The 27376-nt window shown below is 48.5% G+C and overlaps 1 protein-coding gene across 1 annotated transcript in view; it reads left to right on the plus strand.

Annotated features, from left to right (window-relative positions):
- Positions 1-12358: 12358 nt before the first annotated feature.
- GNAL (G protein subunit alpha L) overlaps positions 12359-27376 on the plus strand; it is an 84555-nt gene continuing 69537 nt past the window's right edge. The window contains exon 1 of the mRNA XM_084887690.1: positions 12359-13067. Within this exon, the coding sequence (XP_084743816.1) occupies positions 12728-13067 (340 nt within the window). The 5' untranslated portion in view covers positions 12359-12727. The remainder of the gene's footprint in view (positions 13068-27376) is intronic.

The raw sequence follows: 27376 nt of genomic DNA on the forward strand, positions 1-27376 counted from the left end.
TGGGCTCTTGGGGGGGGGGAGCTGCCCCTGGGTCTCAGACCCCCTTGCACAGCCCCCAGCCCGCCGGGTTCACGTGAGTCGCTGTCCACAGCGGCAGCTCCCTTTGTCTTCGGGGAAGCAGCCAGCTCCGAGGAGGCAGGGTTGCAAAGAGATTTAGGAGGGTTCCAAGCCCCAGGCCCCGGATCCCTGCTGCCTGAGTGACTGCACGATCCCAGGAATAAAATCAGACTCCCAGGAGGAGACCCGGAGGGCTGGCCCTGGACTGAACAAATAGCGCATGCTTAGCGGAGCGGCTCCCGAGAGTGCCTCGTGGCAAAGAGGACGTAAGGGTGAGAGGGCATGCGTGGCACGTGAGGAAGCTGCCATCTCTTACTGGGGAGATCAGAAAGCTTATCACGTGACAGGAGTCCATTCAAAACCTGCTCGTGGGGAGCTCCAGGTTACCACCCACCTCCACAGGCGGGCTCCACGCCCTACCTGCCTCCGTGGGGTGCCCCCTCCACCCAGGGTGGGCTCCCTGGCATATTCCTAGCGGGGAGAGTCCCTCCCTCTGCCATTGGGTCCTAGTGGATGGAGCCTTGACTTTGAATGAACCGATGACAAAGTCAAGAATGCGTCTGTTTTGATAATGGGCACAGCCATGAGCTGCGGGGCAGGCGACGGGGCGGCCCACCGGAGGGTTTCAGCCTGCAGAAAGAAAAGGACAGATGCTCCGAGAGCTCTGCAGAGGAAGCAGTGAGAATGGCCTGGCTTTTCAGGGGTTGGCTCAGTCCCTTTCTGCCATCTGCTGCGAACTGGCACTTGGGATCTACGAGACAGGCCCTCTGGCAAGGAAAGCCGTCCCCTTTGCCTCTCCCGTTTTCTTTATGTGGGGACTTTCCCCTTCTCCTTTAGAGAAGCCCCCCCCCCCGCCCCCGGCCTTTCTCGATGGGGCTGGGTGCTCCCCTCCGAGTTTCCCCAAAGCAGCCTGAATCCTCTTCCAGACTGGGCGCCCCTCAAAGGGGCCATCCTGAAATCCATTTCTGTCTGCCTATCGTGTATCTTCCAGCTGGGCCATGCCGAGAGCTCGAACAGAGCTTTAAAACAGGGTGCTGAAAAGAATGAGGGGCCCGGACCTGTTCCAACACAGGACAAAATAAGACCACATCCCTGCTCTGTATTTCAGCTGTTGAAGGGCTGGGGAAGCCCACGGGTGTGTTCCACACAAGACAGTTTTGGCCACGCTCTGCTAGGAGCACCAGATTGCACTGGGTTAGGGGTGGTCTGGGAGGTCGTAAGGAACAAGAAAACCAACGGCGCCGCGTTCTCGAGAGATGTGTGAGGGTGAGAGAGCGGCCCATCTGGGGGAGAAGAGAGGACGAGTGCCAGGTATGGGCCACGGGGGCCTGCCAACCAGCGTCCAACAGCCCAGCTCGGATAGGCTGGCGATCCAGGACACAGCAGCCTCCAGGCCTGACTGCGTGGCATTTGCCATTACAGATTTCTGGGCCTTGAGTCCAGGGGTCGTAGCCTTGGTTTGGGGGCAGAAGGGAAGGGTAGGCCGAGATTGAACTTCAGACAAATATTACTGCGGTCAGCGTGGCCAGAACAACGCTCCCTAGCATCATGTTCCTTTTAGGAAATAGTCTTCGCGTGTCCCTGAGCCCTGGATAAAGCATTCCAGTGTGTCCTGAAAAAGCGCGAGGGTCTCTGAGGAGACCGTGGCAAGCGCGCGGCTCTGTGGGGACATTCTCAGAAAAAGCAGGCCCGTTGCGGGCAGAGCAGCGAGGAGGCTGAAGAGCAGAGCAGAGCTGGTGGAGTAGGCGAGGCTCTGGCCCAGTGCGCGGGGCACGGCCCCAGAGGCGGTTCTGAGCGAGTGGCAGTTGCTCGGAAGCCGTTGATGGGCAGGGCAGCAGTTGGAACCCCAAGGCAGTTGGAAGAAGTGGGTTCCACAGCGGCTGGGGCTCTTAGGGGGTGTGCAGCCACAGGGGGCGAGGCCTGAGGGAACTGCTGAGCTGCCCCCCCCCCCCTCGTGCTATAACATTTCCCAGGCAGGAGGGCGGGGTGGCAAAGTCCTGAGGACACGAAGGGCATGGGAGGGACTGGCCTGGAGGGGCAGGCGTGGGCGCAGGCCTCGGAGGACGCCACGTTTTCTCTCTTCTCCCCCGTTTCCTGGCCCAGCCGTCCCGCAGCACGTAGATCACTGTTGTATAAATGAGCAGACCCGCCATGTCTCGGGGGGCTCTTGTGTCTGTCAGGTGTGGTGGACTTGACAATGCTGTTGGCCTCCGTTCCCTAGGAACCTGGCTGAAATGAGAAAAAAGAGAAAGGAGGGGACCCAAACCCACTACATCCTAATTCTCACCGTCCGCCCAGGGCTCTCAGCAGTTCTCAATTAAGGAGTGGCTACTGCCTTATTTTTTTCAATATATTTTACTGATTTTTTTTTTTTTTTTTAACAGAGAGGAAGAGAGAGGGATAGAGAGTTGGAAACATCGATCAGCTGCCTCTTGCACACCCCCCACTGTGGATGTGCCCGCAACCAAAGTACATGCCCTTGACCGGAATCGAACCCGGGACCTTTCAGTCCACAGGCTGACACTCTATCCACGAGCCAAACCGGTTTCAGCGTGGCTCCTGCCTTTCTTGGTTGTTTTCCTGACTTCAATCTACTCTTCCCCAAAGTCACAGAATTTAAAAAATAAATAAGTGCAGCCCTGCCACCCCCTCGTTCTGCGCTGCGATGTCCTCTTGGACCTACAGGGCCCTCGGGCAGTTCTGACGTGGTCCTGACTCTCTGAGCCCTGTCCCCAGGCGGGGTGTGCTGGCCTGGGACCACTGACAGCCACCTCATGGCCCCGCCTCAGCCCTCGGAGGGGGCGCCCTTGTTCTGGAAGCTTCCCCGTCTCTCTCTCCTCACCCTTCCTCTGGGTCCAAGAAAAACCAGGCCTCCTTGGGGGTTCCTGCCTGAAAGTGCCTCCCTGGGAAGCGCTGTCTGCGTCCTGTGAACTCCCTGTCCTCCCAGGAGCTGCGAGGGTACCTGCTCAGTGTCTGCTTTCCCAAGGGGTGGGCATAGCCTCGTTCCTCACCCAACCCAGCACCCAGTGCCCCGTGTGCCAGGGGGCACCTGAGCAGGGAGCACATGCGCTTGTTTCTCTTTCTTGCAGCCTGAGCTTGTGTGGCAATCTCTGGCTTCGAAGTTTGGAAGCCTTGATTTTGACAGGCTGCGTCTCAGTCAGGCCTTCAAGGGGTCCCGGGGTTGGGGCCGCCCTGGCCAGGGTAGTGGCATCATCACCGTGCCCCGAGGGGCCAGCCCCCTCTGCATCGTGCTCTCCAGCCGTGCCTCTTCCACGCCAGCTCTGTCCCTTGACCCACTGGTCGCTTCTAAGCATTGCCCTCTGATTTCTCTTCCTCTGAATTGTTTTTCGGGATTTATTTTGAGGCCTTTTAACTTTTGTCACTTTGTCGTAATATCTTTTACTGATAATTTTTTCTGAGTGTCTGCATGTCTGTTTTTCCCCCAATTTAAGTTCCCAAAGGGCAAAGACTAGGGATTTTGTAATAGTCACAGTGCCTAGTAAACCCATAAATACAACCCCACTAAAATCTTCTTAACTTGCATAGATTTATGAAACCAAAAAACATTAAAATATGTGATTCCTATCAGGAGTGTGAGAGCATATGATTGCATGAGGGCAGTAATTTTTAAAACTGTGTCTGGCATTAATAAATAGCAGTTGGAGGAATTAATATTTTAAAGTGTGACAAGGAAAATATTCCACTTTTTGGAATAAAACTTTTTTTTTATTCCATGACTTTCAGATTTGAAAAAAAAAAAATCATCATGGAAGGACTATTCCTAATTACCATAGTCAGTAGTTTTAAGTTGTTTTGAATGATACTATTATTTGTCAGCTGATTTCTATCATACTGAACTCAACCAAATAATTTTCTAACAGTATTGATTTGCCATTTCATCCAAGAAGTCGATAAAAAAAAAGCATTTGGATTGTGGAAATTTGCTTTCAGGTCAGACATCTCAGGCACCTGGTCCTTGGCAGAGTAGCGTACAGGCCACAGTGTGGAGGCGGGGCGAGGGGAGGGCAGCAGGATGTGTGTGGAGGACCCTGGTTTGTGACCAGGAGACAGGCTCCAGGCTGTTTGGTGATTAACCAGCCACATGACTTGGGACCAGGAATGTAATGTCTCTGGCATTCCCTTGTGTCATACACGTGAGGGATTCGATCAGGTTTCCTCTAGTTTTAACATGGGGGGGTTATTTCCTGATCATGGAGGCCGTCTCTGAATGTCACCTAATGTAGCAGGAAAAGACCTGGACTGGGATCTAGTAGCCTTGAGACCCTGGGGTGTCAGTAAGACACACGAGGACCTGACATTTAACCTAGGAGCTTAGAGGTGCATAGAGCCCAGAAAAGAGATGAAGCTTGCCCTTGCCAATCTTAACATTGAGTTTCTAGGCCTCTGATGACAGAGAACTTAAGCTTTGGGGTGAGCCAGAGGGGTAGTCATCCTTATTTAAGTAAAGATTTGGCCTCCAGAGCTTTTAGGGAGGTGATCGGTATGCAGAATGGTATGTAGCAGGAAATATGAGAAAGATAGTATTTACACTTAATTCTTTACTCCATGACAGGCTACACCCCAATTTCACCATTAATTGTACATAATAGATCCTCCGTTCCTCCAGTTGATGGGCAGATGTAAACCCCACCTGCGGCCAGACATTTCTGAGCCTGATCCACCAATCAGCACCTGCCAAATACCCTAAGCCCCCAATTCCTAAGTCCCTAGGTCCCTAATCACCAATCAGCATGTGCTGAGTGCCCTAAACCCTGTCCCCTATCCTCCCCTTAAAAGTATATGGACCCCGGCCCTCACTCTTCCACTCTCTCTCTGGAAGCAGCTGGCAGTGGTACTCTTCTCTTCAATAAAGCCTGTGTCCTGATATCCCGGTCTCCGGCCTTCTCTATTTCACCTTTCAGTATGGTTTTGGTGTAATTACTTGCTCAAGACACTCATCCCACATGACCTTTCTGGAGCTCATTTCCTCTAGAATAAGGGGGTTGGAATAGAAGATTCTCTGGCTCCCTTTCAGCTCTGCCGAGCTGTGATTTAAGTCTGCATCCAGAAATAATAGGTAGCAGATAAATGTTGACTGCCTTCTTTGGTGTGCTAAGTGGATTCTCTTTCTTGGTGGAAAGGTCTGAGGGAGCATGAGAAGCCACAACTGCTACTGTCCCCACTGACACGAACGCTGCTGTGCAGATGAGCTCTGCCACCTCTCAGCCCAGGGCTTTATCAAGGCCCACAAGTTCAAGGAGAAGCCCCTGTGCCTCCAGGGTACTTGCTTGCTTGTTATTGGTAGGACAGACTGATAGATAAGATGCCCAAGGACTTTGCAGGTTGAATCTTCATGAATCCCCTTTCCAACCACAACTGAAACTTTCCCTCATTTAATTATCTGTCGTTTCCACTGATTGAATGACTCCGAATTCTACCCCGGTCCCTTCCTTCCTCTGGTGAGATGAAGGATGGTCACAACACTGCAGCCTTTTCCTCTTCATTTTGTTTGCACCAGAATGCCTGAGGCATGATTTCGTTAACCATGCTCGCCTAATTTAGAGTACAACATTTCTATTAGTAATTTATTTATAAATATTAATACCATTCATCATAACCATGACATATATTCTCACATAAGCGATAGTCATATAATTATACAGTTTCCCTTTATAAACTTATAACAAATTTAAAACTATGAGTAATTAACTCTACCACTTCGTAAGCATTTACTTCTCATCAAGACTAGTTTATAGTCAAGACTCTTGGTTGCAAGTGACAGAAAGCCAATTCAAACTTACTAAAAAAAAGGGGGCGGGGAGGGGGATTTATTGGGTCAGATAATCAGAAGTGTTGGTGGGATGTAGTGGTTGAAGCGTGGCTATACCCAGGGGCTCACGTTATCAGGTCATTTGCTGATTTCTTAGCTTTGCTTTCACTCTACGTTGGCCTCATTTTCAAGTAAGTTGTCCCTACATGGTGGCAAATGTGTCCTACATCATCCTTATATTTATATTTTAATCTCAAAAGAGATGCTTCTTCTTTGGTAGTTCCAGCAAAAGTTTTGGGAAGAGGTCCAAATTTGGGTCACATGCTTAACCCTGAATAAGCCACTGTGGTCTTGTTGATACAGTACCTCCTGGGCTGGGCCAGGGGTATATGTCCACTCCAGAGCTGGGGGCCAGCATCAGCCCCTCCACAGGTACAAGGACTATGAATGGGGAAAGAGATGGGCCCCCAGATGGGTACTGGGCAAAGTGAATGAAATGATGCCTGTCCCAGGGTCCTCAGGAATGAGCGCTGCCCTCTGAGCAGCCACATTGCTCTAGGTTCTGGTTGCTTTGATGTTTGCGGAGGAAGGCAGACGTGCTCAGGGGTCAGGCGTGGATGCTTAACATCATGTGGCCCCTCGTGAATCTCCTAACCAGTTCTCTCAGGTGCCCGTAGTGTCCTAGCTCCTAAAGTGTTTTGCTGATGTGCACCATATTATTTAACAGAATCCTTTGCAACTGGGATCGGTGCGTCTTCTTGTAAACGTTTAAGAAGCGGTTTTGGTGCCCAAAAACTGCCCGTTGAAGTGGGAAAAGCTCGGGCCTCAAGTCAGAGACCCAGGGTTCACGTGTAGGTCTCCGTTTTCATAGTTTGGTAACTGAGGCTTAGCCATTTCATCTCACTTTCCCGATTAGTAAAACTGGGGTCTTCCCATCAGTTTCTTCAACCCTAGGGGGGTTTGCGGGGATCAAATGAGATTACGCATTGGAAGAGAGCGCTTTCATAAAGTGCAGATAGTTACATGAATAAAGGTTGTGTGTTTAAAAATTTAAGCAAATGTATAAATGATATATGCTCTTAAATATTTGCTTGAGTGAGTGTTTTAAAGATTTTGTCCACTTTATAAAGCTCATGTTCATATGCAGTCAAGATAGCTATATCTGCTGCCCACAAACGCTACCATGGCATTATGCTGTGCCAGGCACAGAGTGGCCCAGATGCCAAAGGGAGCCCCCGTGAGGATTGGGGTCCTCGGGTGTAGAGGGCCCCTGGGAAGGCACATGGGCATTTCTTTAATTATTGTCAGCTGAAACCAAGGCGACAGGCAAAGCCACGCCCTGGGAACAGGCTTTGCCAAAAAGGCAGGAGTGATATCAGCTGGGCCTTCAGGTCAGCCCACGTGTCAAGGAGTGTGACTTTGGTATGTAAATCCAGTCAAGCACCAGGAATGCGCAGGCCTACTCAAGAATGCAAATAAGCTCCTTTGATCCTAAGTTCTGGTGAAACCTCCTGGTATCTGGGGGTATAAGATAAACTTGCTGCATCAGCTCTGGGTCCCTGTCCCTCCATCAGAGAGGATGGCGGTCCCACCCGGCTCCCAGCTTTTCCCTTCTATCTTCGTGTCTGGTCTCTTTCTTTCTTTTATTTCTCAACCCCCTGCCGCCTCTATCCAGAACCGGTTCATCTCTCTTTCCGTGCTGGTCATGGAAAAGAGAGACCCCGCCATCCTCGGGGATTTCCCTCTGGAGATCCAGTGGGTAAAGGCAGGCTTGGTTATAGGTGTCCAACAAGATCTAAAATGAGAGGCCAAGACGGTACTATACACACCTGTGGCCTTTGACCCCTTCCCTCATTGCCGGGGTAGCGCTAAGGTGATGACACCATTTCTGAAGGAGAGGTAGATGGATATCCCTGTAACTTCAGCCAATGTCTCCATTTTAAGTGACTATTTTAAAAAGTTGGTTTATCAAAGCAAAGGAAGCCCTTGGGTGAGCAGTTCATCTCAGCAAGAAACTCTAAACGAGCCCACATCCCCAGTCAGACTTGGGGTGGAGGAGGCGAGCTTCCATGGGCCAGGGGGTCCTGGGCACAGACCTAAGGCCTGTGCGAGGGAGGGCAGGGATGGTATTCCTGGAAATGCACTAAAAAAGGAAGCTTTAAAAACCTTACTGATAGATTAGAGAAGTGACCGGAGACCGGGATGGCAGGACACACACAGGCTTTATTGGAGGGAAGGGTACCCTTGCTGGCTGCTTCCAGAGAGAGGGGCGGAAGAGAGCGAGGGCCGGGGTACAAGCACCTTTAAGGATAGGGGACGGGGTTTAGAGCACTCAGCACATGCTGATTGGTGATTAGGGACCTAGGGACTTAGGAATGAGGGAGGGGCTTAGGGTATTTGGCAGGTGCTGATTGGTGGTTCAGAGCACAGGAATGTCGGCTGCAGGTGGGATTTACGTTTGTCCATCAGCTGGAGGAAGGGAGGATCTATCACTTACCTTTCTTCCTTCATCTTATAATTATCTTAAAGGAACATTGTGGTTATAAAGCACCTCATTTTGAAGCTGCAATTTAGAAATAAAACATATCTACCACTTTCCTCCCCATTCTTCTGAAAAAAACAAAGGGAGAAACCCATAACTTTCTAAGTAAAACACTAATTAAAACGTTGGTATGAATGCCAATAAGATCAATAGCCAATTTCAAGGAAATCAATGTTTCTTTAAAGAGAGGCGCAGAGAAGATACTGCTGATTTGACTGAAACTGCTGAAACACTGTGCCATTTCATGCAAAAATTTGTGTTTCTGGTTTCCCTAAAAAATAATAATAGTAATAATAATAAAACTAAGTCTAGGTAGCCTTGCACATGCATGTCCACACGCAAAAACACACAGTTACTTTATGTAAACCTGTAATCTTTAAACATGTTGTAACTGGTATTGATCTCCAACACGTGAGAGTGGGTACCTATGGGGACACATGGGAGTAGGAACTGGGGATAAAGCAGGAAGAGGAAAATAGGAGAGGGGCCTTTGGCAAAGACCAGTGAGGACAATGGGCCAGGAGCCAAGGAGCGTGGATAAAGCCACCTCATTTTCCAGGTGCCACCCTGGAGGAGGTGCCGCGGCTGCTGTCCCAGACCCTCCGGACATAGGTCTGCAGCTTCTGCCTCTGCAGCCTTCCTCAGAAGACAATCTGTGGGTGCTGGAGTGGTTTCAACTAGATGTGCTGAGAGCTGGACATACGGGGAGTTAAGGCCCCCTGAGCAGCCCAGAGCCGGTGGGGGATCCCGGAGGCGCAGGAGAGCCCGCCATTCGGCCAGGCAGGACCACCTCTGCCTCGTGCGGCTCAGGCTTCAGCACCCCTGGGGCAGGTGGAGCCGAAAGGACGCCTGAAGTCCCACCTGGTGTGTGGCTCCTGCCCACTGGCTTCTCCTGGTCTCACTGGCTTCTCTGGGAGGACTTTCCTAACAAACCACTTGCATCCGAATGTTTGTCTTGGGATCAGCCTCTGGGAAGCCCAGCTTACGGCAACTTCCAGCATGGAAAAAAAAAGAAAAACAAATTGCTACCGCCAACCTTGTGCCTGCAAAGAATAACATGTACTTCCCTGTAACTCAACCAAATTTCTCTTTAGAGACCTTGTTTCCCCCGGCGGACAATGAATTTCTCACTTTGTCCCCAGTGGTATGCTGATAAAGCAGGATCTCCAAGAAAAAAAAAAAAGTCCTGCCGAAACCGGTTTGGCTCAGTGGATAGAGCGTCGGCCTGCGGACTGAAGGGGCCTAGGTTTGACTCCGGTCAAGGGCATGTACCTTGGTTGAGGGCACATCCCCAGTAGGGGGTGTACGGGAGGCAGCTGGTTGATATCTCTCTCTCATTGATGTTTCTAGCTCTCTATCTCCCTTCCTCTCTGTAAAAAAAAATAAATAAATAAAATATATTTAAAAGAAAAAAAAGTCCTCATTCCTAGAATTTGCTCGTTTCCATGATAAAAATACTCCCACCATGGCCAACCTCAAGCTCCCAGTAGGAGGTCCCTGCGCAGGGGCCTAGAAAACAGCACAATGGGGCCTCGAGAGCCAGGAGAGCCAGCTCCGGCACGCACCTTCCATTCTGACCCCCGCTCTTGGGGTTTTGTCTCGGTTGCTGTGAATGTATGTGACGGTGTGACAAAGAGAGTGGCGACCACCTAGTCCAGAATCTCCCTTCAGAGACTTTCTTTATGCATGCTGCCTGGTCCCTGGAGGCTGCAGACTGTCTGGTACTTTCATGGCATAAAAGGCTGCCAGTCTGGTCACCCCTAATAGCCCTCCCTTGCCAGCCTGGCTGTCCCTAGTTGCCCTCCCCTGCAGACCTGGTACCCTCAACTGTCCTCCCCTGCAGGCCTGATCACCCACAACTGCCCTCCCCTGTGTCTGCATGGGGGCAGCCATCTTTGACCACATGGGGCAGCCATCTTTGACCACATGGGGCAGCCATCTTGTATGTTGGAGTGACAGTCAATTTGCATAGTATCTCTCTATTATATAGGATATTTAGGAGCAATGTTGGCCTAAAATTTCCTGGCTTTATATTTCATGTGTCAAATTTTTGTATCAAAGATGTGCTGGATTCAGGAAAGTCATTGAGTTTTGTTTTTCCTTCTTCTATATTCTGAAAGAGTTTATATAAAACTGGTATTACTATCTTCCTTGTATATCTTACAGAATTCATCAGTAAAGTCATCTATACCTAGAGTTTTCTTCTGGGACACTTTTTTGTAGCAATCTGCATTTATATGGCTGAACATAGTTCTATCTTACTAGTGTATAAATTCCACAAAGACCCGCTTCTTTTGTCTCACCCAGTACCAACCAGAATGCCTAGCACATTGTAGGTGCTTGATAAATATTAAATAAATTAATGGATAAATGCAGATAGCTGCATGACTGAATAGTGAAAATGACAGTGATTTTAATAACTTCTGTTTTCCCAAGTTAGATTTGCTATAGTCCTCCTTTAGATTCAAAGACCTAAAAGTACAGCATAATTTTGGCAAAAATTTGGAGATAATGCTAAGTCCAAAACATTATCTATAATAATAAAAACTTAATATGCTAATTAGAACAGACGTCCTTCCGGACAAAGCGAGGGTGGCTGTGAAAGCTGAGGGCAGGCACGGCGGGGTGATGGGGGTGGCACCTTCCCTTGACAGGTGGGGTGCCTCCTGCAGAGGGAGACCAGACTTAGGCCCACTCCTGGAACCTTCAGTAGGACATCCCGTAAGGGCTCAGGGACTATATAAGAGAGGGCAGGCCGGGCTGAGGGATTCTTCCCCACATCTTCCCCTTCCCCTCTCCACCTCCCACCACATGAATTTTTGTGCGCCGGATCTCTAGTATGATATGTTATTAACAAGACCTTAAAATGAATACGAACTATGGGTCTCCAATTCATTTAAAAATTTAATTTAATAGTCAAGACTCTTGGTCGCCAGCCAATCTTTCTGGTACGGTGTAACTGTGTGACACACTATTTTTCATTAAACAGCCCAATCTCCTGTATTAATGGAATTTATATTAAATAGATTTAGCCAAAACCAGTTTGGCTCAGTGGATAGAGCGTCAGCCTGTGGTCTGAAAGGTCCCAGGTTTGATTCCCGTCAAGAGCATGTACATTGGTTGCAGGCACATCCCTGGTGGGGTGTGCAGGAGGCAGCTGGTCAATGTTTCTCTCTCATAGATGTTTCCAGCTCTCTATCCCTCTCCTTCCTCTCTGTAAAAAAAAATCAATAAGAAATATTTTAAAAAATAAACAAATAAATAGATTTAACTTTCCGTCCTATTAGTCCATGTCATTTTGCTTAAAATTAAGGAGCACGGTTTATAGCAGAGAAGTCTTAAAAGCGATTGCAATTTTCATCCGTTGCAAAAGCTCTATGAGATGAAGGACATGGCGCGGGAGATAACCGGGAAGTGGGGGTCTCTGGGGGTTTGTGTCCAGAGGACCCGGAAAGAGGGCACCAGCCTGAACGCACCTCTGCTCTCTGCACCAAACATACTGGAGATTTTTTTAAATGGGCTTTGGGTGCAGCTTCATATTCCTGCTTCAGCAAACAAAAACAATACATGATGATCACGGGTGCTCACTTTCAGTTCTTTTGTTAAGTATGGTAACTGTTGACAATGATTTGGAGAACATGGTCGAGATCAAAGGTCTACCAGGCAGGGATCAAACCCGCTGGGCCACGTGCGCCTGTGACAAAAGCTGGTGTAGGGAGCGGCCGGCGCAGAGACCGCTGCGGGGGTACGTGCAGGAATGCCAAGTTCTGGAAGCTGGTGTCCGACCCTTCCCATGCCTCTCGGTTCTCACTCACTACCGTCCCGAGATCCAACCCACGCCGGCTTTCCTAAGCGCCGCCCGGCAGCCCCGGTGGCCGCAGCCCCGCCACCGCCCCTGCGGCGCTGTCCGCAGCTGCGCGCCGCGCGGGGGGCGGTGTTTGCGGGGCCGCGGGCCCGCGCGGCGCTGGACTCGGCCTGGGGGGCCGGCCCCGGGGCGGGGGCGTGGGGAGGAGGATGGAGATGCCCCGTCAGCGGTATTTACAGTGGCGCGGCCCGCCGGCGCTGCGGTGATTACGGTAACGGGACCGGCTCTCTGGCCGCGGGGCAGCGGTGTTTACGGTAAGGGGGGCCGGGCCCGGGGACCGCCGTCGGCGGCCGGCGCGGGCGCTGTCAGGTGACCCGCAGCCCGGGCGGCGGCCACCCCTGCGCCCGCCCGGCGGACGATGCACGATGGCCCTCCCGGGCAGTGAGGGGCTGGGGTCCCCGGCCCGGGACCTCCGCGCCCGCGCCCAGCACCCGGGTGCAGCCGAGGGCCCGGCCTGAGCCCCGCGCCGCCGCCCCGCGCCCGCCGCGCCTATATGGGTCTGTGCTACAGCCTGCGGCCGCTGCTCTTCGGGAGCCCGGAGGCCGGCCCGCCCGGCCCGGCCCCGGCCCCAGCCCCAGCCCCAGCATCGGTCCCGGCCCCAGCATCGGTCCCGGCCCCGGCCCGGACCCCGCCCCCTCGGGGCGCCGGCGGGGGCCCGGGGTGCGCGCTCCCCAAGGCCGCCCCGAAGAAGGAGTGGCGGCGGCGCCCGGACCCGCAGCGCGCCGAGGAGCGCGAAGCCGAGCGGGAGGCGAGGAAAGTCAGCAGGAGCATCGACCGCATGCTCCGCGAGCAGAAGCGGGACCTGCAGCAGACGCACCGGCTGCTGCTGCTGGGTAGGTGCCGGCGGCGCCGGAGCTCGGGGCGGGGGCGCGGGATGGGGCTGGGGGGGAGAGGGGGAGAAGGGGGGACGGGGCTCTCGCGGGGGCGGCATCCCCGCCCCGGGGGGCGATGACGCGGGATACAGATCCGTGTGTCGGTCCTGCGGGAACGATTCCTGCCCTGACAATGTGGACTTGGGTCGCTTTCTTCTCTGCACCGCGCGGCGCGGGCGCGTTGCTCCCTCATTAGGAATGAATGGGCGCCTCCGGGAATTGTCTCCCCTGGACTGACCCGTCGCCACACTCTGATCCGCAGGGGAGGCTGGCTGGAGCATCTCCTTTCCTGCACCGGTGTGATCAGGCTGCACTGTGAGAACACACAAAGAGGGGGTTACTGTGAGCCCGTTTAGCTTCCCCGCAACGCCCTTATTCCGGTCCAAGAAGAATAGCCCAGTCCTGGGTTAGGTGTGGCTGGTTCCCTTTGGAGAAATAACTTGAGCTGCGGCTGCCGGGGTGGCACTCCTGTCTGCCTGAGTTCAGCCCTGGCGCTCCGGGATGTTTGCTCCCCGCAGGAGCTGACAGCGACCGTGGAAAGCCCGCCCCCCCCCCCCCCACAACCCCCCGCCCCCCCCCGCAACTCCCCCAGCTGCTCGCCGAGCTCACTGCCTGCGAGAAAGTGGGCACAAAATCACCAGCGTCTTAAAGTATTAAACTCCTCTGTGGTCTGCTAGTGTATTCTTAGAGCTTCTAAGTAGCAAGCATTAACAGTCCCTCCACTAGTTAAACCGAAAAACATGTACACGCGCTCCACTGGAGAGTGGAAGAAAAAAAAAAATCATGAATTCCTGGTGCTACTTGTTGCCTTTTAAATGTTAATGCAAAATAAATAAATAAAGATAAAAAATAAGATGTGGGCCTTGGGCCCGAATTTTGTGAGATAGATGTGAAGAAGTAGAATTATTCAGTTCTGTACTCTGCCGTGACAGGGAAAGACTTATTCCATGATTGGAGTAAGATCCCTGCTTATAAGTAAAGGTGGCTTTTATTTAAGATCTAGAAAACAAGTCTTCAGTTTGAAAAGTCTCTCCCACAGCAAGATATTATGATTAAAACAAAGCAAACCCAGCTGCTGTATCCTGATGGAATACCTGAATTCTAAGATAAAATTAATTTGGAGGCGGGGGACAAAATTAAACAAGCAGGCTGCCTGAAAAGGGGAGCAGATCCGATGGAAGCAGAGCTCTCATCGGCAGTGCTGACTAGAAAGTGACAGAGCAGTGTTCCCAGAGGTCTGGAAATACAGAATTATCTTCCTAGCATCTCATGCCTCATTGAATCCCTGTTTGTGTGTGAGGGTAAACTAGATTTTCAGATATCCCTGCCCACATATTTTTTCTGGAAAGAAATTAATTGACAGTTATTCCAGCCACATTTTTTTAAATGCATCAGATTAAAATGACTCACATAGGAGAGGATTGTGGCCTCAAGAAATGAGAGAATAAACTAAAGAAGGCCTGGAGTTGTGGTGACATAATGTTGTTTCAATGTGATTGTGCAGTGAGCAGATGTTTCAAAAAAAGAAGAAGGACATGTGAAGCAGAAGATACCATATATATTTTTTAAAAGGGTAAGATGCTAATTAGACTGAACGTCCTTCCAGGGTCATTCCGGACGAAGCCAGGGCCGGAGTGAAGCAGCCCAGGTCCCAGGCGCCTGCCAGCTGCGGCCAGAGCAAAGCCCAGGGGGGGTGTCGGAGGGAAGTCGGTGCCAGCAGCCGGGGGAAGGAAGGTCTATTCTTGCACAATTTTGGTGCATCGGGCCTCTAGTGTATATATAATTCTGTGAAAGCAATCTGGGGCATAGGATCTAAAGAATGGACCCGTGGGCCTGTTGGGAAGCTCAGTTGGTTAGAGCATCGTCCTGATATGCCAAGGTTGTGGGTTCAATCCTCGTCAGGGCACATACAAGAAGCAACCAATGAATGCATAAATGAGTGGAACAACAAATCGTGGCTCCTCTCTCCCTCTCTGTCTCCCCCTTCTTCCCTCCCCCCCTCTCTAAAAATCAATAAAATTAAATTTAAAAAAAAGAATGGCCGAAACCGGTTTGGCTCAGTGGTAGAGTGTCGGTCTGTGGACTGAAAGGTCCCGGGTTCGATTCCAGTCAAGGGCATGTACCTTGGTTGCAGGCACATCCCCGGTAGGGGGTGTGCAGGAGGCAGCTGGTCGATGTTTCTCTCTCGTTGATGTTTCTAGCTCTCTATCTCTCTCCCTTCCTCTCTGTAAAAAATCAATAAAATATATTTAAAAAAAAAAAAAAAGAATGGACCAGTGAGTTCCAAAAAGCCAACTTCTTATAACACATGTTGAAAGACTCTCCTTTTTAAAGACATCTATTAGCCCAATATAGCTTATATATCGACATCATAGCTGAAATGACAATGAATCAAACGGCTCACACTTTGGGTGGGAGTTGTATCTTCCACCCCATGACATCATCATAAATCACACACGGTTATATCAGGTGGACATTTTTTATTGGCTTTTGTGCTTATTTATTATTTATTAGCTTTTGTGCTTATTTAAAATTAAACACAGAAAGGTTCTTGGTGGTTGTTAGGATTTAGAACAGGTCTAGCTGCAAATCTCTGCATCAGAAGCCTGATTTATAGACCTTAAGTGCTTGCTTCTGGTGCCATCTTGCTCACTGATCCCGTTCACTCATTTATCTAAAAATGTGCACTGGGGGACACACAACTCATAGGTTCAAGGACAGGCTTGCTTCAAGGTCCCTCCTTGCTCCATGCCTATTAGTCTTAGGCTAGTCCCATCTTCCATTTGATGTCTCCTCCAGGAGACCTGCCTAGCGCCCTCCAGTAGGAATATATGTTTAATTCCCTGGTAGCCATGTTGATTCTATTCACACCTCTCGTATAGCACTGTGTTACCGTCTGTATGGCTTCGGGGTCCTTTCATGTGCTGGGACTCCTCCATGGGTCCATCCTCATGACGCTCGCTTTGTTTCCTATACAGGAAACAAAGTGCTAAGAAAACAAGAGTCTGAACCACGGTGGCAGTGAGGGCTTCATGGAGAGAGTAGTGCTGTCTCATTCTAACTTGCACACAGAGCATCCTTACAGGCATGCGGCGGCTGCTAAAGTCCACTCGAGTGGAGATAAGATGCAAGTTCCAGTTAGAGAGGCAGCCAGCTCAGAAGGGATCGTGCAGTCGGAACCAGAGTGGTGCCGTAGGAATGGGGAGGGAATACGCTTGGCGAAATGGCAGGCCAGTGCATGTGGAGGGGAGAGCATGGGGCGGAATTCTCTGACAGCTCTCACATCTGGAGCTTGAGTTGTGTGTTGGTCAGCCTCAGCTGCCGTAACAAAATGCCATAGTCTGAGTGACTTACACAAGACATTTCTTTTCTCCCAGTTCTGAGGACTTTTAAGTCCAAGATTGAGGTCTAGTGGCATTGGTTTCCGGTGATGCCTCTCTTGACCCAGTTTGGTCTAGAACTCGTAGAAGAGACGGCATGCTCTGTTCTAAAAGGGACAGTGCTTCATCCCACTGTTGCCTTGTGAGAGAGCATGCAGGCCCAGTGTTGTCAGGTCTTCTGAATTTCCAAAATAAGACGGAAATGCCCATTTTCATCTGAAACCTACTCATTCGTAAGCATTGACTCAAGCTACTGAACCACAATCTACGTGACTGATGCAGCCCAGCAGGCCGAGTCTTATTCTGATCTATCTTCACACATTGCGAACCAGCAGTTTCATTTGCTAGCTTTACCTGTGGCCAGATAAGTTGGTTAAATACCCATTGCATTTTGAAGTTATTTATTACATGTTCTTGCAAGCTAATAACTTTTTAAAGTATGGTACTTTGTAAAGTACCACACAAGTCACCCTGTGTGACATGAAGCGAAAATTCTCGTGATTCGTCTGCAATGTGAGAAGCCCCACACACAGACATTGCTTCAGGCCGTGTGTGCTGAGCTCCAGGGACAGCAGCAGTCCTGGGTCCGCGCCAATTAAAAGCACTGTTGACAAGGCTGGGTGTGAGATCAAAATATTTATCCAAACACAGATTGTAAGTAAAGCTACATGCATCAATCTTTAAGTGAATTTTCTGCCACTGAGCTCATGGTAGATGCCATTGATTTTTCTTCCACATCTTTTTTAAAAAATATATCTTATTGATTTTTTTACAGAGAGGGATAGAGAGTTAGAAACATCAATGAGAGAGAATCATCAATCAGCCGCCTCTTGCACATCCCCTACTGGGAATGTGCTCACAACCAAGGTACATGCTCTTGACCGGAATCGAACCCGGGACCTTTCAGTTCGCAGGCTTACTCTCTATCCGCTGAGCCAAACCAGTTTCGGCTCTTCCACGTCTTTTGATGTCAATTCCGTTCACCACTTTCCAATTGGGGGAAGGCCATCCTGTGCCACCTCACTGTTCATTTGATATTATCCTTTTACAGATCATTCAAATTTAAAATGCCAATGGGTTTGTGTTTTTTGCTTTATTCGGTTGTTTCCTGTTGTTTATTTGAGTGCTTGGTACTTCTCCGCCATCAGTACATGTTTTGAAAAAGAAGAAATCTGTTTGGAACAGTTATTGCTTTTCTTCTATACTGGGCTATTAGTGTACAAGGTGAGACAAAAGTAAGTTTACAACTGTTCTTAGGGAAAATAATAAATCTACCTAATAAAAGAGAAACATGCAAATTGACCGCACCTTCGTTACACCCACAAGCAAATCAGAGTGATTATGCAAATTAATCCAAACAAGATGGTGGTTAATTTGTATATGCAGGCCAGAGCGAAGACTGAAGACAGAAGCTAAGTGCTGCAGGAGGGAGCGAAACTTCGGAGAAGCAAGGAAGGGGGTGGGGAGGGAGAGAAGGAAGGGAAGCAAGCAGGCTGGGGGACAAGGGAGGGAAGCAGGCGGGGCAGCGACAGGCAGGCAGTGACGGCAGCAGGAAGCCCTATTGCAGGAATCTTCCTGCAACAAGCCACTAGTTAATAAATAAAAATACAAGAACAAACTGTACCCTGGCCACTGTACCCTGGCTCAGTGGTGGAGCATTGGCCCATGTACCAGAGAGTCCATCATCATAACCCCAGAGCCTCATGCTTACTGAAAGGATACAATAAAATGAATAAAATAATGGATATAAATTTACTTAACATAGAGATTAGCACATGGAAACCACTCAGTAAATTGATATGATCTCTGAGTCCTATATTCCGAAAAACCAGTTCTCAATATGATACCAATACTCCGAATTATAACTAAGTGGTAACATGAGGCCACACAATCCAAAAAAAAAAACTAATCCTGTTCCAAACTGAAGCAAACTCTTTAACTGCAGTAGAGAGGAGAACTAGACTCTATCAGCTAAAGCAACTGACTCTGATTGTGTTTTGGAATCAGGTGAAAACTGTCCCCTATTGTTTTAAAATTCTTTTGCCCGGTTTGGCTCAGTGGATAGAGGTTTGGCTCAGTGGATAGAGCGTCAGCCTGCGGACTGAAAGGTTCCAGGTTTAATTCCAGTCAAGGGCATGTACCTTGGTTTCAGACACATCCCCAGTGGGGAGTGTGCAGGAGGCAGCTGATCGATGTTTCTCTCTCATCGATGTTTCTAACTTTCTATCCCTCTCCTTTCCTCTCTGTAAAAAATCAATAAAAATATTTTTTTAATAAAATTTAAAAATTCTCTTAGAATGAACAGGCAAAGCCCCGGGAATCTGGGGGACCGTGAAACCACTCTGTATTATACCTCAATGGCAGATGCATGTCTTCACACAGTTGTCCAGACCCACAGAACGTACGGCGCCGGGAGTGACCGGGATGTAAGCTGTAAACTCTGGGTGACGGTGATGTGCCGACGTAGGGTCGTCGATGGTAACAAATGCACCACTCGGGTTGGGGAAGTTGATAGTAGGAGTGCATGGAAATGGGGCCTGAGTAGATGGGAAATCTCTGTACTTCCTGTTCAATTTTACTGTGACCCTAAAAATTCTGTAAAAAAAATAAGTTTATTTTTTAATCCCTTGCTCTAAGGTTCCACTTAAAGCAAACAAAAGGAGGCTCACTCGGTACTTTCTCCGTCAAAATTCTGCGTCTGGGGAAAGCCCATTCGTTCAAAATCCAAATGTGCTCTAATTGGAAAAAAGGAGGCATATGTACTACTATTTGTAATGCTTCAAACAATAATAAAAAATAATTTTTAAAAATGTGCCCTAATTTACTTATGCAACCTTCCTGTGGATTATAGGTATCCTTCTCTCTGTGTGTGTGTGTGTGTGTGTGTGTGTGTGTGTGTGTGTGACTATAGTTTTCATTGCACAAAGAAATTCAGTGTGGCCCTGGCCAGGTAACTCAGTTCTTGAAACACTGTCCGGATACACCAAGATTTCGGGTTCCATTGCAGATCAGGGCACAAAAAATAAGCAACCAATGAATGCATAAATAAGTAAAACAGCAAATCTCTCTTTCTCCCTCTCCTACTCCCTCTCTCTGAAATTATAAATTTTAAAGAAAAAGAAATGCAGTGTGCTGAAAAGAACCAGTAAAATGCCACGGGACAAACTGGCTGTTTAACGTCTTTCTTTCCCTTCCCGTACCAGTAAGGGGCAGTCCCATAAATCCTCACCTCGGAAATCACTTTAACTAATACTTTATTGTAGAATTACATTTTAATGGAACAACACACTGAGCATCAACTATTGATGAGTGCTGCGTACAACTAAAAAGCATGCAGGGCCACCGTTAGTCTGAAGACTTGGCCGTGCCTAATGGAGAATGTTTATTCAATATTCAGATCCTCTTCCCTGCTGTGGTCTAATGGTGTTTTCTCAGAAGAAACCGCTCCCATCTGGGCTTGGCTGCAGCACTGATGACGCGATGGGGTGAGGGGGAGCTAGGGTTGATGGGCTCCAGGGGTGCAGAGCAGGGCCCAGGGGCCAGTGGAAGATGCTCTGGCGTCGCATAACAGTTCTGAGCTGGACAGCTCAAGTGGGCGCTTGAAATTGTTCCTAACCGGTGTTTGTTCTTGCGCCAAAACCTCAAAGTTGCTTTTTTTTTTTTTAGAAACATTTATTTAATATTTTCTAAAATTATTTGAGCTTCATTTCCAGCATTCATCTTTATTGATCCTTTCGTGTTTTTGTTGTTTTTCCTCACAAGGGTGAAACAGACAAAACCATAGATATTTTGTTCCTTAGCAATGTGAGGAAGTGAAAATATTCCCAGGTTCCTGTCTTAGGCGGCAATTTCAGGATGCAGAATGACAATTGATATTGCAAGCTGCAGACACGTGCATTTCGAAGGCAGACTGTTACCTTAGCCCAGGGATGAAGGACCGGTTCCTCTCCTGGGAGGCATCAGAGGCATCGCTTGAAGCTCTCAGAGTTGGAACACGTTGGCATAGGTCCGTGGTCGGCAAACCGCGGCTCGCGAGCCACATGCGGCTCTTTGACCTCTTGAGTGTGGCTCTTCCACAAAATACTTCGGCCCGGGGCGAGTCTATTTTGCAGAAGTACCGTTAGAAGAAGTTTAAGTTTAAAAAATCTGGCTCTCAAAAGAAATTTCAATCGTTGTACTGTTGATATTTGGCTCTGTTGGCTAATGAGTTTGCCGACCACTGGCATAGAGGGACCACTTGGTCGTTAAAGTATCATCGAGAAATGTCAGAACCACTGAGGGGGAAAGACCTCTGCGTCGAATTTTTTATTTGCCATTTGTTTGGTCTTTGTGTTCGTAATTGGGTGTTTGCCAGCAAACAGGATGTTTGAACCATATTTCTAAAATCCTGGCAGTGACCTTCAGGTGTGATGTTTGTGGGATCGCAGATTCCTGGTTCTGTTGACCATCTCATCATCAATAACTAACCCAGAGGAATGACACGTTTTCCCTGAGCGGACGGGCAGAAAGCACGCCTCTCTGTCGGAAGCTGGGTGGTTTTAAGCCTCTTGTTGACCCAGCTGATTGTTTGCCCCCACTCCCACCTCCGCCAGCCTGCTTGACCCCAACTGCCCACCACCACCACCAGCCTAATCACCCCCAAATGCCCTCCTCTCCTGGCCTGATCACCCCTAACCACCAATCAGAAAGAATATATGCACCCCTATGTTCATAGCAGCACAATTAACAATAGCTAAGATTTGGAAACAGCCTAAGTGCCCATCAGCAGGTGTGTGGATCAGAAAACAGTGGTTCATCTACACAATGGAATACTACGCTGCTGTAAAAAAGAAGGAATTCTTACCATTTGCAGCAGCATGGATGGAACTAGAGAGCATTATGCTAAGTGAAATAAGCCAGTCAGAGAAAGATAAATATCACATGATTGCACTCATTTGTGGAATATAATGAACAACATAAACTGATGAACAAAAATAGAAGCATCAAACAGACTGTCCAACATATTAGGGAAGGCAGAGGGTTAGGGGGTAAGAGACCAGCCAAAGGACTTATATACATGCATATGAGCATAACCAATAAACACAGACAGTAGGGGGGATGAGGGCCTCTGCTGGGGGGTGGGGAGAGGTCAATGGGGGAAAAGGGAGACTCATGTAATACTTTAAACAAAGAATTTAAATTTAAAAAAAAAAATAATGTATAATGTGCCAGACACTATGTTGGGTGTTGAAAACCTTATTATCACAAATATATACTAGAGGCCTGGTGCGTGGATTTGTGCACTGATGGGGTCCCTCGGCCTGGCCTGTGGAGATCGGGCTGAACTGGCTTTCCAACATCCCCCAAGGGGTCCCAGGTTGCAAGAGGGTGGTTCTCAGGTGACACATCTTAGAATCGGGCTCTCTCCTCTCTGGTTCCAGTGCATCATCTGAGAACCACAGCTGCCAAGTCACCACAGCTCAGCAGCTCTGCGTTGAGTTTCTGCCTCCTGGTGGTCAGTGTGTCATAATTACCGGTCAGACAGTCAGATGGTCACTTAGGCTTTTATATATGGAGATAATTTCTATTTTATGACATCACAGTTGATGCTATCCTATATAATAAAAGGCTAATATGCAAATTGACCAAATGGCAGAAAGACTAATCGTTATGATGTGCACCGACCACCAGAGGGCAGACACTCAGCGCAGGAGCTGCCCCCGGTGGTCAATGCACTCCCACAAGGGGAACACTGCTCAGCCAGAAGCCAGGCTCACTCACGGCTGGCGAGTGCAACATCGGTGGCAGGAGCCTTTCAATTGTCACTTGGACTAAGGATGACCAACTGACAGCTTAGGCCCCCTCCCCATAGGGAACAGGCCTAAGCCATCAGTCAGACATCCCCCAAGGGCTCTAGGACTGCAAGAAGGTGCCGGCTGGGCTGAAGGAACCGACCTCCCCTCCGTCCACCTCCCCAAGTGCGTGAATTTCATGCACCGGTCCTCTAGTACATACATATAATGTTTATATGCATATAAACTCTTCAGAGGACCTTATATGGGGATGTAGTATCAACAGAACCAGAAGAATCTGTTCACATCTATCTCTGATTCTGTAGTTCATTAATGATGCACCATCCAAATAACACTACATTTCACAATTTTGCTTGAAAGGATACTAGGTTTCTATTGCACATAGCAAGACTATAAAGTTTTTCTAGAGTGTGTGTATATATATCCATCCATCTATCTACATGGAATATGCTTATAAAATTAGATAACAGCTTTTTATCTTATATTGCAGATATTTATAAGTTTAGCTTAAATCTATTGTCATATTATATATTCTACTAGAGGCCTGGTGCACAAAATTCATGCAAGAGTAGGCCTTTGCAGCCCCAGCTGCCTTGTCCGGCCTGAGGCAGCAGCTTCATCCAACAGTTGGTCCACTGTTCGGCCATTGGGTCAATTTGCATATTATGCTTTTATTATTATGGATGAAGGTCATGTCCATTCTGATTCATCTCTGTATCCTTCACGCCACCTGGCAGAATCTGGCTTAAAAGAAATCGGAAGTAATCACTGACAAAACAGAAGTTAGAACATGGAAATCCTGCTGTGCTTGGATTGGGTTTATTCCTCAAACCAGCCACCAGGGGGTGCCACCGCCAAGGAAAGCTGGGCTGACTGCAAAGCTGGCTTCTTGTAATTGCCTAACTGTGCGCCAGGGACAGAGTGAGCGCTGGAAACCTGGAGGTGACTGCCACCCGGCTCCTGTACTGGAAAACATGCACTTACTAAGCTCCTAGGTGTGAATGGTGATTTCTGGGCAATTCCCTCTATTCCCTAGGTTCAGAGGGAAGTTAAAGGTGCCTGTCCTTCTGATGAATGCCATGCCAGGGGTATGTGTGGGGGAGGGGGCACCATGGGGCCTGGCAGCACACCGCAGCGTTCTGCAGTAGGAGCTCAAGCAGCGCCAGGGTCCTGTTTCCTCTCTGGTGTGTGTTCTTGTTGTTGTTCTATTCTGGGAATGTTTTTCTGTGTTAAAGAAAACCCACGCCCAGGACTTGTGGGTCCATGTGATTCTGTACATTCCTGGACATGCTATGCACCCTTCTTGAGTCTATTCTGCAAAACTATTCCCATCGTCTCTGTCCCCAAGAAGACTCGATGCCTCCTAACTGCCACCCACTTCCAGCTTTGTCCTGCCTGGAACCAGTTCTCCACATAACAGAATTCTTTTGAAACCAAAACTCGCCGAGTCACCGCCCTGCTTCTGACAATGCTGTGTGGCTTCTCAGGTCCCTTGGGATGGAGCAGGGAATCCTTAACAGACACCACAGCCCATCAGAGTGAGTGCTTGACTCCTGGGGACAACCCCCACCCGTCACCCGCACTCCATTAACACGCGGGGAGCTCGGTGATAAAACCCACACAAACGAAGTGTAACGACCAGGCAGGTGAGAAGGTGGGGAACTGAAGGAGGATTCAGAGGTGAGGAAGTGGTTCTTATTTCTCGGTAACTGGTGTGTTAGGGAGTGTTCTTTACTGTGCCATGTTGCGGGGAGGTTTGCAGGAGTGCTGATTTTGTCGTTTCTGCTCTTGTTTTGGGGGGACCTTAGAGCTTCCTGGCTCACCATGCGCGGATTAAGGTGTGAGAGTGGCCTCCGCCTCTCAGACAGCTCTTAGTGCAGGTGAATGGTCTTTCCTGAGGATCAGTGGTTTCCTGATAGAGTTGGGGAGTTAGGGATGAACAATAACCCTTCCTTTACAGGAAAGGATCGCCTCCCACAGACTGGATCAGGTTAAAACCACCATCACCGGAGCTCAGGGGCCCCCTGGCCTAAATGCCTCGGGCGCAGCAAGCTCTGTGTAAACTCAGCCAGGGCTTGGCCATGTGAACGCATAAGAAAAACAAGATTAACTAGACTGAAAGTAATCCAAGTTTTCTTTTTAGTCTACTGTATTCTACACTCGGCTTTTAAAGGGAAGGGGGTGATGACAAAGAAAAGACCAATTCCTGGCATCAAGTCAACAAGGGATCGGTAAAGATTCTGTCAGTCTCCTGCTCTGAAGTTTGGTGGTTGTGGTGTGTTTTTTTAAGTCTAAGATGTGTTTTTAATTTCTGTTCCAACACACCCAATCCGAGGACATCAGGAGCCACATTCTTCCTATCGCCAGTTCCTCATCGGTATCTGGTAGAGTCATTCCCAGCTTGGGATGAGTGAGAGGATCGACATGCAGAGGTCCTGGAGGCCTCTGGGACTTGAAAGTAGTGAGAGGCCTCGGATTAAAACCGGGCCCCCATTCAGAGCCCGCTGTCAAGAGCCTTCTCACACACTGACTGCCTAGGTGATGATGCTAAGCAATTATTGTCAGTTATTTCAGGTGCAATAATGGCATCGCAATTGTATTACTTTAAAAGAGCCTCTGTTTTTCAGATACACTGAAAGGTGTGTGGGGGGTGTGATGTCTGCACTACGCTCTGGAGAACAGAGGAGGAGGCAGTGGGTGGGGAATGGATGAGACAAAATGAGACAGAATGAGCTGCGCTGGGTGAAGGGTCCATGGGTTCGTTACATTGTTCTCTATAATTTTGCTTACATCTGAATCTTCCCATACTGCAATCTCTTTTTTAAAAAGCCTGCAAGTGAATATTTTAGTCTATTATGAAAGAAAACACGAGAGAATGTAGAGTTTTGAGGATCTTTTTGTTTGGTTTTTGTAAGATCCTAAAAGTCAGGGAAAGATAAGGTACTTTAAAAACACTTTCTCTGGGCCCGGTCGGCATTGCTTAGTGGTTAAGTGTTGACCTACGAACCAAAAGTCAAGGTTCGATTCCCAGTCAGGGGTGTGTAGGAGGCAGGCAGCCAATCAATGATTCTCATCATTGATATTTCTATATCTCTCTCTTCCTTTCTGAAATCAATAAAATATTTTTAAATAAATTTAAAAAACACTTTATTTGGTTAAACAGGAATGTATATGTTAGACATATGTTAATAAAGTTTAAAACATTTCCCGTTGTTCTCAATTTAAAAAAAAAAAAAAAAGTAATTCTATCCTAGGAAAATTGATAAGCAGAGATAAATTTTTTGCCCTTAAGGAGTATAGGTTTCAAAAGAACAATAATAGTGCTCATGGAAATTCTATGTCTATACATACATTGCTTTGGGTTTTTAATATTATAGAATCATATTGTACTTTAGGATATAGTACACAGAACAGAGCATAAAGCATGAATAAAAGTGGAGTAGCTACGTGCTGGGAGTTTTCTATTCACCTTGGCGCTAACGGGCACAGCACAGAGGCAGACTGCACACAACCCTATACTGAGCCTCCTGGTCAGCATGGAGAACGCTGATGCCAGGGCTGGCCCAGGACCCTGCCCACCTCCCGGCACGGACTTTGTCCTTACGTGGAGGCCGCCGGCAGAGTCTGTAAACACTGGTCTCAGTAACACTCAGTGAACACTGGCCTGACAAGCATGGTAGGAAGTAGCCTTTGGAGGGTTCCATTCTGGTGGAGAGACCCGGATTCACACAGAACCACAGCGATGGGGAGGGAAGCAGAAAGCAGGGGGACTTAGATGAGGCCAGCACCTGGGAGGCCAGCAGCCCCTCCAGGCAGGAGTCACTGGACGAGTGCAGGTGTGCTGAGATGGCAGAGGAAAGCATTCCAGAGAAGGAGGAGGCGGAACTGAAGGGGAAAAGGAGAAGATGCTGGGCCCCGGTGAGTATCAGCAGACACTGAATCAGGTCCAAAGGAGTGGTACTAAGAAGAGGGCTGGCCCAAAGCAGTTTGGCTTAGTGGATAGAGCATCGGTCTGCGGACTGAAGGGTCCCAGGTTCGATTCCGGTCAAGGGCATGTACCTTGGTTTTGGGCACATCCCCAGTAGGGGATGTACAGAAGGCAACTGATTGATGTTTCTCTCTCATCGATGTTTCTAGCTCTCTATCCCTATCCCTTCCTCTCTGTAAAAAATCAATAAAATTCAGAAGAAGAAGAAGAAGGAGGAGGAAGAGGAGGAGGAGGAGGAGGAGGAGACTGGACTCAATGGACATCATTTAAATGCTACTTGTTCATTGTTCTCTCTAACTAAAATGAATACAAATTCATTGTAAAAAATTTCAGAGAATTCAGGAGGACCAAAAATGAAAGTGAAAACCTTCCCTTCCCCATCCTGGCAGTTTCCCGGCTACCCTCAGGCCCTCTCTCTATTCACAGACAAGAATCTCTGATCATAAATAGCGTTACACGAGTGAAATGCTCTCTGTATTGTTCCTCAGCCTACTTGAAGCTTAACCTCACATGTCAGAACATCTCCACATGTACTTAACAATAGGGGCATTCTACCCTGATCAGTTTTGCTCAGTGGATAGAACCTGTGGACTGAAGGGTCCCGGGTTCGATTCTGGTCAAGGACACATGTCCATGTTGGGGGCTCGATCCCCCATAGGGGGCTGCAGGAGTCAGCCAATCAATGATTCTCTCTCCTCGCTGATGTTTCTATCTCTCTCTCCCTCTCCCTTCCTTTCTGAAATCAATAAAAATATATTCTTAACAAAGACTAGGGGTATTCTCTTACATAACCAAGGTATAGTTAGCAGCTTCAGTGAATTTAGCATTGATATAATAAATATATTAATTTACCATCTGTTTTCCAATTTTATTAATTGACGCAATTACTTATTTTTAGCATTCCCCCCCAGTTCACCCACCCCCACCCCTGCAGTACAGGATCCAGTCTAAGGTCTGGTCTCTTTAGTTTCCCCTAACCTAGAGCATTTCCACAGTCTTTTGTTTGTTTTTGTGATGTAGCCGTTTTTGTTTTTTAAATTTTAGGTTTCAGTCCACAGGCCGACGCTCTATCCACTGAGCTAAACCAGTTTCAGCTGCATGTCCCTTCTT

The sequence above is a fragment of the Pipistrellus hanaki genome (genome assembly GCF_964339955.1).
Source record: "Pipistrellus hanaki genome assembly, chromosome: 6".
Taxonomy (NCBI): domain Eukaryota; kingdom Metazoa; phylum Chordata; class Mammalia; order Chiroptera; family Vespertilionidae; genus Pipistrellus; species Pipistrellus hanaki.